Source organism: Melospiza melodia, chromosome 14, assembly GCF_035770615.1.
Source record: "Melospiza melodia melodia isolate bMelMel2 chromosome 14, bMelMel2.pri, whole genome shotgun sequence".
Classification (NCBI taxonomy): Eukaryota; Metazoa; Chordata; class Aves; order Passeriformes; family Passerellidae; genus Melospiza; species Melospiza melodia.
This window is the reverse complement of record NC_086207.1, coordinates 20,725,572-20,736,346: the sequence shown is the minus strand read 5'-3', so window position 1 is coordinate 20,736,346 and position 10,775 is coordinate 20,725,572. Positions and strand designations below refer to the sequence as shown.

At 45.7% G+C, this 10,775-nt stretch overlaps 1 protein-coding gene across 1 annotated transcript; it reads left to right on the top strand.

Moving 5' to 3' along the window:
• The first annotated feature begins 520 nt into the window (after window positions 1-520).
• On the top strand, window positions 521-10,564 carry GFRA3 (GDNF family receptor alpha 3). Its single transcript, XM_063169141.1, has 8 exons — window positions 521-632; window positions 4,012-4,287; window positions 4,970-5,062; window positions 5,491-5,836; window positions 5,910-6,019; window positions 7,155-7,289; window positions 8,245-8,375; window positions 8,683-10,564. Exons 1-8 carry the CDS (start codon window positions 590-592, stop codon window positions 8,815-8,817), a joined length of 1,269 nt encoding a protein of 422 aa, XP_063025211.1. The 5' UTR covers window positions 521-589; the 3' UTR covers window positions 8,818-10,564.
• Window positions 10,565-10,775: the final 211 nt, after the last annotated feature.

The window sequence follows — 10,775 nt, the reverse complement described above, 5'->3', positions numbered from 1 at the left end:
GTAACACAATTAGAGTAATAACAATTTGGACAAATTGAATTAGGACAATATGAGTCAATAAAAACAAAGAGTTACAGACGTCCAGGTACCTTTTTCTGGGCATCACGAGCCCGAAAAAGGACCCCTGCTAACAAAGGATTAACTCTTAAGAACAATAGCCCGTTGCATATTCATACACTTCATACATGATGCATAAATTCTATTCAAACACAGGATTTTGTCTGGCCATTGTCAACTTCTTCTTTGTAATCCTAATAAACAAACCCCTTGCGCAGCCCCTTCCAAAACGCCCCTTTTGAAGCATCCCCACACCGCCCGGCCGAGGGCGCAGCGGCTTCCCGATCGCCCCGGGTACAGCGGCCGCTGGATGACTCCCGTCACTCGCCCCAACTCGCTCCAGCCCGCCGACCGCCCGGCCCCTCCGCCCGCTGCGGCCGCCACGGGCGGGCCGCGGGCCCGCGGTGGGTCGGGCCGGGGGCGGTGCTCGCTGCCCGCACCTCGACGGGGCGGGCCGGGCTCAGCAGCGCCGAGGCGGGGCCGCGCAGCATGCGAGCTGCAGCCCCGGCGCTCGGAGCCACTGACCGCCAGCATGGGGCCGGCGCTGCTCCTGGGGCTGCTTCTCTCCCGAGCCGGTAACAGCGCCCGGGGCGCGGGGCGGGCTGGGCAGGGCAGCACGACCCCGTCCCTCTCCCGGCGGGCAGACAGCGGCATCGCTCGCACGCCGGTCCCGCCGCGGGTTGCAGGGGCGACGCCGGGGTCGCGGTCGCCGGGCTGACCGCTGCTCCCCCGATGCCGGGCGGGCGCGGAGCGCGTCCAGAACGCGGCGCTCCCAAAAGCTGCGCGGCTCTCCCGGCCACCGGCTCCAGCTGCCCCGCGCGCCGGCGGCGGGGAAGAATTCGCGATTCAGAGGAAAGGCGGCTGTTGCTTTGGCCCGAAACGGGGGACCTCTGGTGTGGTTGCGGTCAAACTGGAGGGACGCTCTGGGGAGGGGACCGTCTGCCCTGGAGGCAAGGCGTCAGAAGGCGAGAGGAGATGCCGGGAGCCGATCCCTGAACGCGGCCGGATAGGCACAATGCGGAGACTCATTCGCCTGAGCTGGTCCCGGCTGCGCCGCGCTCTCGCTGGGTTCGCCCAGAGCAGTTTTTGATACCTATCCCCCATTCATTCGCCCTCTGAAATGCTTAAGGCCCCTGGTTTTCCGAGACTAGGCTCGGTTTGCGAAGACCAATCCAAGGAACTCCTGCAGAGATGCAGTTGATTGTTCTACTCTGCCTCCAAATGACAAGAGCTGAGGATTGAAATTATTCCTTTACCCAGTTCAACTCTTGTTCAGTCGTCAGGGTTGATGCGACTAGGAATAAGGAAATTAGAAACTGCTCTGATGCATTCCTAGTTTCTGTCTAGGGGTGCTTTGCACTCAGAAAAAGCTGCAACTTTTTGACTGCTAAAAGATGGGCTGCTGCGCTTATGCTGCAGTAGCCACTGGCGGCCAAAGATTGCAAAAGATTTCCCACAATTTGCCATGTCCAAATGCCAACGCTTCTTTGGTAACTAATAAAGGAAAGGTTCCCTTCTGTAATTGTCATCTCTTTAAATGGCATGGTGCAACAGGGGAAACAAGATAGACATATTTATATGACAGGACATTGAAAAGGGAGAATAAAGGTGTATTGTATTACCTATCAATTTTTTTCTAAGGTATAAATAATCATCATGTGTTAATTGGTTATTACCTTTTAACTTCTTTTTTAAACTACAGATGGGATTCCAATACACATACATCTTCAGCATGTTCTGCAACCTAGACCACAGATCTAGGAAAGAATTAGCTTTCCCATTCTTTCACATTGTTACTGGACTACTAAGACAAAATAAAAAAAAAATTAAACAGCTTGCCAAACTTCAGGGCTTATAACAATGCACAGACAGTAAATGATGTGTTTAGAGGAGGAATGTTTTAAAGTTGAGGTTTAGAGCACCTTCACCAGAACCCACTGTGCTGGATACAAAGGATTCCTGATTAGAGATTTTTCAGGGAGTTTGAAAAAATCAAGTCTCTATGTAAGAACCAGATGAATTACAAAGTACAGTAAGTTGCTGGAAGAACAAAGAAACTTGTACAAGTGGGACAGAGGTACCTAGATAATACTACTGAGCTGTAGGGAAAGTAGAAACTTTGAGAAGCAGGCTGGCATTCTATTGCTTGCAGCAAATAAAATGATGCAGCTAGCAAAAATGAGTAAGTGGAGGAACAAATTACATGGGGAAGATGGTAGTCTGGGCAATGTGAGTTGTACCAAGATTTCCTCCTAATTTATAGTGATGGCAGACTGAAATAGTATTACTGCACCTGCTGAACAAGAGAATGATAGGTAACATGATGTACCCAAAGAACACTAAAGGTAGATGTAAGGCTCAGCACAGTCACTTCCAAAAGCCAGCCAAGGAATATTGACCTGAAGGGAAGAAACATACCAGCCTATAAATTTTATTAGGAAACTGTCTTGTTTCAAGACTTCATTGTAATTGTACTATAAACATAGATTCATATACTGCAGAAATGAAGAAAGATTGCAGACTGAATTCATCTACCCACAACAACATAATCATAAAATTATAGAAAGACTTGAGCAGGAAGGAACCCTAAAGATCATCTTGGTCTACCCCCCCTGCCATGGACAGGGACGCCTTCCACTAGACCAGGTTGCCCCAAGTCTCCTCCTACCTGGCCTTGGACACTTCCAGGGATGGGGCAGCCACAGCTGCTCGGGGCAACCTGTCCCAGGCCCTTACCACCCTTTGACTAAAAAACTTCTTCTCCTAACATCTAATCTAAATCTTGTCTTTTTATTTTAAAACTGTTCCCCCTTGTCCTATCACTATCTGCCTGTATAAAAAGTTGCTATCCCTCCTCTTTTAAAAGTCCCCTTTAAGTACTGAAAGGGGATCCAGTGGAGGTCTCCCTGCAGCCTTCTTCAGGCTGAATAACACCCACTCTCTCAATCTGTCTCATAGCGGGAGGTGCTCCAGCCCTCAGAGCATCTTTGGGCCTCCTCTGGATCCATGCTAACAGGTTAATGTCCTTCCTGTGCTGAGGGCCCCAGGGCTGGATGCAGCACTGCAGGTGGGGTCCAGAATCTACTCTCTCGATCTGCTGGCCATGCTGATTTTGATGCAGCTCAGGACATATTTGCTTTTTGGGCTGCAAGTGCACATGACCAGCTCACCCCTGAGAATCCCCAAGTGCTCCTCTAGAAGGCTGCTCTCAATTCATCTCCCAGTCTGGACTTGGGTCTGGGATTGCCCTGACCCAGGTGCAGCATCTGCACTTGGACTGGTTGAACTTCATGAGGTTCTTATGGACCAAGCCTTCATCTGCATTTTTGGCAGGGATTTTAGGGACTGGGCTCTATGTACTTTAATTGACTGCATATCAGCCCTTCCATATGAAGCTACTTGCATCCTTTGTTAAGGATTCATTTTATTGTGCAAAGAATACGTATTCTTAAGTCTTCAGGCTCATTAAAATAGTTGTTTTCTATACCCTACAAATGGTTTTCTCGCTACATCTCTTAATGACCAGCATATACTTTAGTAATTGCAGCAGTACTCACAGTACATAGTGTGGTGTTACCATGTGGTTATTGCACTGTGGTTTTCGTGCCCAGATAGAAGAGCTCTTCAAAGCAGGCCTCAGCAACCCCAAGTTTTCACAGGCATTTACTAGTCCCCAAAATACAGAGCAATCCCTGATCCCTGCCAAGATGAACAAAATTATTATGGAGGCTTTTATTTAACCTTTTGTTCCCTCTTTCATTTATACTCATCCTTTTGTTTTTCTAAATAGAGACAGCTCTTGTCCCTTAAAGACTGCACATGAAAGATCCCAACAAGTTCTGTTTCTTGCAAGAAGTCCTTGTTGAAGACAGAATCCCTGCAGAACAATTACAAGATGCTTGTGTGGCATTCATTTTGACTGGGGCCCTAACACTCTTTTCTCTACTTGATCAGGAGACCTCATGGCTCTGCCCAGCAGTGACTGTGTCATGGCAGAGCAGCTATGTCTCTCTGACTCCACCTGCAATGCCACATACAGGACCCTGGAAAACTGCGCCCTGGCCAAGACTCGCCTCCTTTCACTGGATCATGATAGCAGGCTCAGATGTCTGAATGCAGAGCTTGACCTTGGGAACAGCTCTTTGCTGCACTGCAAGTGCCACCGGCGCATGAAGAGACAGGAGCACTGCTTACGCATTTTCTGGACCGTTCACTCCAGCATGACAGATGGTGAGATGAAGTAATATAAATTCACAAGGTACTAGTAAGGCTTACCCCCGCTCCCTAGGTGAAAACAACTGTCAATGTCCACTTCTCAGTGCTGTAGGTAATTGCTCTGGAACCATATCTCCTAGTAAAGGGAATTCATTACTACTCTGACGAGCAGAAAAAACTGATCTAGTATGGGACCAGCCCTTCAAATATACCAGCAAACCTGATAGCTACACTGAGATAGTTAGATTTAGTGCTGTGAAAAATACCTAAAAATGGTCCTGTCTATCCATCACTGAAAACACGTGTGATTATGACACATATTGCCATAGCATCCCTAAGTGTTCTGCTGCTTTCTTTTGTGGGATGCTTCTACTTGACCTCCCACTAGAGCCTGCCTGTGCTGCTCAGCTCCTGACACTTACTGAAGCTGAAAAATCCAAATCACTAGATAGACCCAATTCCAGCTGGACAAAATGTAATGAGGGTTTTATACAGTAATAGCTTTGCATTTCCAGAAGAACCATTCTTGGCATTTGGCTTTGAGTGAGACAGAGCATTTCTGAAATCCAGCCTGAGGAAAGAACCAGGCATAAATAAGAAGAATATCCATTTAAGAATAAGCAAACAAACAAACAAATCTGGTCATAAAGCATTTCTCCCATCTCCTACTGCATTAAATATCTTGTATCTTGCCTAGGTTATCTCAATTTGGAGACCTCTCCCTATGAGAATTCAGCAAATGAAGAACACTGGAAGACAGATTATAATAAACTGGCAGCTCTGGTATCAGGTAAGAATTGTAATGGTTACATGATATAATGCTTCCCTCTCTTATCTTTTCATGGGTTGAAGATTATTAAGAACAATTTGGGGTAATGGCCTCTTTAATCAGAGGAATGCCTGCTCTAGGTACTTGCCTAAATTTGTCACTCCTACCATGCATAAATAAAGCCACAGATGCAGGCCCATGAAATCGGTAATAACCCACAATGATCCATATTCCAAAACAAGCGCCCTACTATGAACCCTAGTATAAAAAATACTCTCTTGTAACTGGTATAATCATGGTGTCATATGGCAGGCACATAGAAGGACTGGTTTGCTTTGTTGTTTTTAATTTTTCAAATCTGACCATCAAGAGAGGAGTGCTCATGCTTCCATACCAAATCTCTTCTGGAGACTTGCTTCATTGTTTTTGTGTTTCTTGTGGCTCTATAGGCTCACAGTTAGCAGGAGATGCAACAAATCCATGTTTGAGAGCAACACACATCTGTAATCTGAGCAAGAAGTGTTTTCGTCTGCGCACAGACTATGCCTCCATCTGCACCAAGGGAGCAGCAAGTGAGGATGTGTGTGACCGGCGCAAGTGCCACAGAGGGCTAAGGAATTTCTTTGAGAAAGTTCCTGAGGATTTCACCAAAAGGATCCTGTTCTGTCCATGTCAAGATGAATTTTGTGGAGAAAGACGCCGTAAAACTATTGTTCCTGATTGTTCTTTCCAGTATAACACCAAACCGAATTGCCTCTGGCTTCTGGACTCCTGCTTAGAAGACCATATCTGCAAGTAGGTCAGGCAGCAGAGGATGTTATCCAAGAGAACAACATTGAAACTGATGGTCTCATTTTCCTTCCTACAGATCCCGACTGGCTGACTTCCAACAAAATTGTCAACCTGTAGACATATCTCCAGATGGCTGCTCTCTGCACAACCATGCTGCATGCCTGCAGGCTTACATGGGGATGATTGGTAAGTGATATCCACAGGAAGATACAGGGTAGATGCTTTCAGGCCACAAGCTTGCAGGCACTCTCTGATGCTGTGAAGGACCATTCTGGTCTCCTGCAGGAGGTAGCACTCAGTATACTGGTGAATGTGCCTTACTGATGATGGATGCTAGTGCTCTCCCTTGCCTCAGAGGTAAATGCAGTCCAAAGAGAGTTCTTCCATGGCATTTTTTTGCTGTACTTTGCCCCATCCTTGCCTGAGATTTCTGTAGGCATCTCTGCATCATCAGCTGGTTCGAAGCACTCCAAGTACCTCAGCAACAGCACACCGTGGGCTTGTTGAACTAAGTCATTGTCATTCCTAATGCTGGAGTTACATCCCATCACAGCAGTGATTAAATACAGCATTCCATCGCTGCCTGACTTTTAGATTCCTGATGGCTTGTTAGCGTTGCACTGTGTTCTCAGAGGCAGCCAGAACAAAGCACTACCAGCTGTTAGAAGGAAGGTCGTCTTTAGTTTTAACTATTTACTATCTACCAACCTACTAAAACATTTTCAGAGTAGCTCAAAAGAGGATGTAAAGAGCAGCAGTACCTCAGAAGCTGTAAATCTAGACTATACCTTCAATTTTTCCAGATGGCTCTGCTAGTTTTGAGCTACATGAACACTGCCTGAATGGCATACTACAGGTGTACAGTATTTGTTTGTCAAAAGACACCTGCCTACACAGTGTTGCCAGTTACCCAAGAAGCAAGAGTACCTTTTGCTGCCATATGTCAGCTGAGTCCACGCAAGTCCTTCACATCCTAAAACAAAAATCCTTCACAGTTTAATGCTTGCACCATTACATTGCTTTCCCCCCATCAATTTGCACTGAGCTCTGCAGGTACAGTTCTCACCAATACGTCTGCTGTGTACACATCACAGTTTAATGCTTGCACCAGCTTCAGTTCTCAATACATCTCAGAGTGCCTGTGTCAGGGGTAGCAATCTCAACACTTTCTCACAGCTCAGCAGACTTCAGGTAGGTTCATCAAGCCTGACATTGCCCGGGTAACACACTTATCACAGTGGAAGGCTTCTGCCTCCGGGGCAGCATTTCCTTCAGTATAACATGATTCATAATGCTTCTTTCATCTGGGGTTTTGGGACAGGCACACCCATGACACCCAACTATGTCAGTAACTCCAGCGTGGAGGTTTCCTTGTGGTGTACATGTGAGAACAGTGGCAACCAGAAGGAGAAGTGTGACCAGATACTCGGCATGTTTGAGAGCAACAAATGCCTTGGTAAGCATCAATCACATCACAGAGAAACAGCTCAGCAGAGAGCAATTTAAATCCTGTGGTTTCAAGATTCTGTGTTGCATTGCTCTTGTGTATAGTTCTATGTTCTGCAATGATCCATGATCTCCTCTGCAACCTGTGGGACCAGCCTGGATCTGCTCTAAGAACTGTTTCTGTATCTTCTGGCAACATTTCTGTTCACCTCGAACACCCTTGAAGCTATTTCCAAACATCATTCAAATGAAGGGCACTGCAAAAACATCACCAAGGGGAGATGAGACATGCTGTATCCATAGGTTGCTGAGTAACCACATTTGTGCACCAGGATTATGGGATCAGGATTCCCCTCCTTATCCTGTTTCTGTACTCACCCCTCATTTACTCAGTCAAGATAAGTAGCTTCTGATGCAGCCTGTTACTAGATTCAGCATAGCAGTTGCAAAAGTCCTGTTATATGCAACCCTAAATCTGTATTTCTTCTATTTCCCTAGTGTTTTAGCAACATACTTCAATGAGATTTAAATATTTTATGTTTGTAAAAGCTTTAAAAGGATATAAAAGAAAACAGCATCATTACATAAATGATTAATACTTAAACCTGCCTCCCACAGTATATAAAAGCCTTACACCCAGCACTACAGACACATCTACAATTTAATCATCTCATCTGAGATACTACAAACCTGCCCCTTACAAAATACAGAGTTGGGAAATTTGCAGAGGGGCCCCAAAAGTCTTCAAGTACAGTTCAAACTGTTTTTGCAGTCTGCTCAATGTCACAAGTAAACTCACAAACTGACAGGCCATTCAGAAAACAGAGAATATGTATTTTCTAAATCAAGACCACACAGCCTGTGAGTGCCTTTCCAAAAATAGCTTCTCTAGACTTCTGCTCACTAGACTCCAAGGTGTGCACAAGAAAAGCACAGTAAGACTCTTACTTTACTTCTGTTTGCAGAAAATACCATTTGGTCTCAAATGCACCTGAAGCAGGCAGCTCTAGAAAGACAGGAAGACTTATTTTATTCATCTTCCCTAAGCTTCCAAGGAGACAGTGCCAGCACATCTCTCTCTTCGGCAATGTCCCAGGTACGCAATGCTTTGTTGCCTTCACAAGGTAGTAAGTCAAGTAGCCTAGAGACAGTAGTTGAAAAACCTTGGATCTGGAAATATGTGACTTTGGACATCAAACCAAGGAATGCCATGTGCATGCAGAACACTGGACTACTCTGCCTTAAGTTAGTCCTTCCACAGACAAGCAAAAATAGGAGGCTGTATGTCTGGCCACAGGAGTTACAATAGTCTCACACTAGTGCTCAGAACCAGAGGTTCTGCAGCCAGAAGTTTGAGCATAAATGTGTCTAACTGGGATTCATCCCTCTTTTTTATTTCCTAGGTGGCTGAAGGGAAGACACAACGAGACAGCTCCAAACAGAGCAGTATGCCTATGGCCTCCTCTGTATTTTCTGGAGCTGTTACTTCCTGGCCTTCTCTGGCTCTGTTCCTGCCCCTGTTGCTTAGCCCACATTAATTGGGTATAAAAGGAATCTTTCCTTTCCATATTATTAATATTATTCTACATCCAGGCATGTCCCAATACAGATTTACCTTTGGGAAACAGAAGGCTTGCAGACAAGAGGAATGGCCCTAACGCAGAACGGCAGTCACTGGAAACCTCCCACATACTTGCACCCTGCTTTCCCCCTGTCAGTTTGCACTGAGCTCTGCAGGTACAGTTCTCACCATTGCTTCTGCTGTGTACACATTCCAAGTAACAGGTTAATCTTCCAGCTTAATAGGTTAAATCAAAGGTCTGATTTCTTTCAGAATTTGTGCAGAGTTTGGTTTCTGACGGTAGGGATGATCTGACAGTGTCTCCGACCGCCCCACCATCTGAAGCTCCTCCTCAGGCATACAATCATTGAATGGTTTGGGTTTGAAGGGACCTTAAAAAATCATTTGGCTTCAACCCCCATGCCACGGGCAGGGACTGCCTTCCACTAGACCAGGTTGCTGCAAACCCCATTCAACGTGGCCTTGAACACTTGAAGGGATGGGGCAAGCACAGCTTCTCTGGACAATCTATGCCAGTGCATCACCACCCTCACAGGGAATAATTTTTTCCTAATAGTCAATCTAAACATACCCTCTTTTGGTATAAAAATGTTGTTCCACATCCTGTCCCTAGAGATCCTGAAAAAAAAGTCTCAGTGCTTATCATCCCCCTGATGTATTGAAAAGGCACAACAAGATCTCCACAGGGCATTCTCTTCTCCAGGCCAAACCACATCAACTGTCTTGGCCTTTCTTCATAGGAGGGGAGTTCTAGCCCTCTTGTAATTTTCATGGCCTCATCTGAACCTGCTTGAAGAGGCCCATGTCTGTCACGTACTGGGCGCCCCAGAGTTGGAATGCTGAACTCCAGGTGGGGAGGTGGGCTGGGGTAGAGGGGAAGAATCGCCTCTCAGCCTGCTGGCCATGCTTCTTTTTATGTAGCCCAGGCTGCAGGATGGCTTTCTGGGCTGCAAGTGCATTTTACCGAATCACGTCTAGTTTTCCATCTAGCCATGTATCTAAGTCCTTTGCTGCAGGGCTACTCTCAATCCATTTCACTCCCCCACTCTGTACTGATATTGAGAGTTGCCCCAAACCAGATGTGGGACCTTGCACTTGGACTTGTTGCACTTAATGAGTTTTGTTGATATCTATTTCTCAAGCCTATGAAGGCATAGAGCATATAATCCTAAAGACTAGAAGCCTGTGCTTCAGGGTGGGTTGCAAGTAAAGCTTAATAAATATAGATGTGAAGTCCTCAGTAAACACCATCTCTGGATTACTTTCAGTTCCCTTTTCAAATCCATTCTTTTAAGTATATGAAAAATACCAGTCCAGATCAAGAACACTATACTGGAGTTTATGCTCCATTCTGTTGTTCTTTCAACATACACATAATCCATTATCGCAGCTAGCAACACACTTGGGTTTTGTTGTTTTTCAAGATGAATGCTGCTCAACTCCAGTAGATTTAGGCTTATCCAACAAAAGATGATGCCTGGCCTCAGGACAGATCATCTCTGTAACCCTTAGAGAATACATTTGGCTCTTTGAAGGCGCATTGATCACAAACTCTGGGACATATAGTTGCAAGAATCTCCTTGTATCTGTCCACATATTCAAGTTACCATTGTCACCTTCCAGCCACTCGCCCCATCTTCCTCTTCTGCCAAGTACCGTCTCATAACCTGTTTATTCTGAATATAAATGTGTGCACTGTGTAACTGCTGTTAGTTTGTACTGCGTTTGTCTGTTAAAATGTGGTGTTAAATGAATATTGATTTCTGAGCACAGGTTAACAGTCTACAATCAATTGTATGCAAGAGTTGCCTCACCAGCCAGCCAACATTTTCAAATAGCCAGAAACTCAGCTCAAAACAGCTCCTCCATGCATACATGTCAAGCCCATTGCTCATACTCAGAGAGAGGCAACAG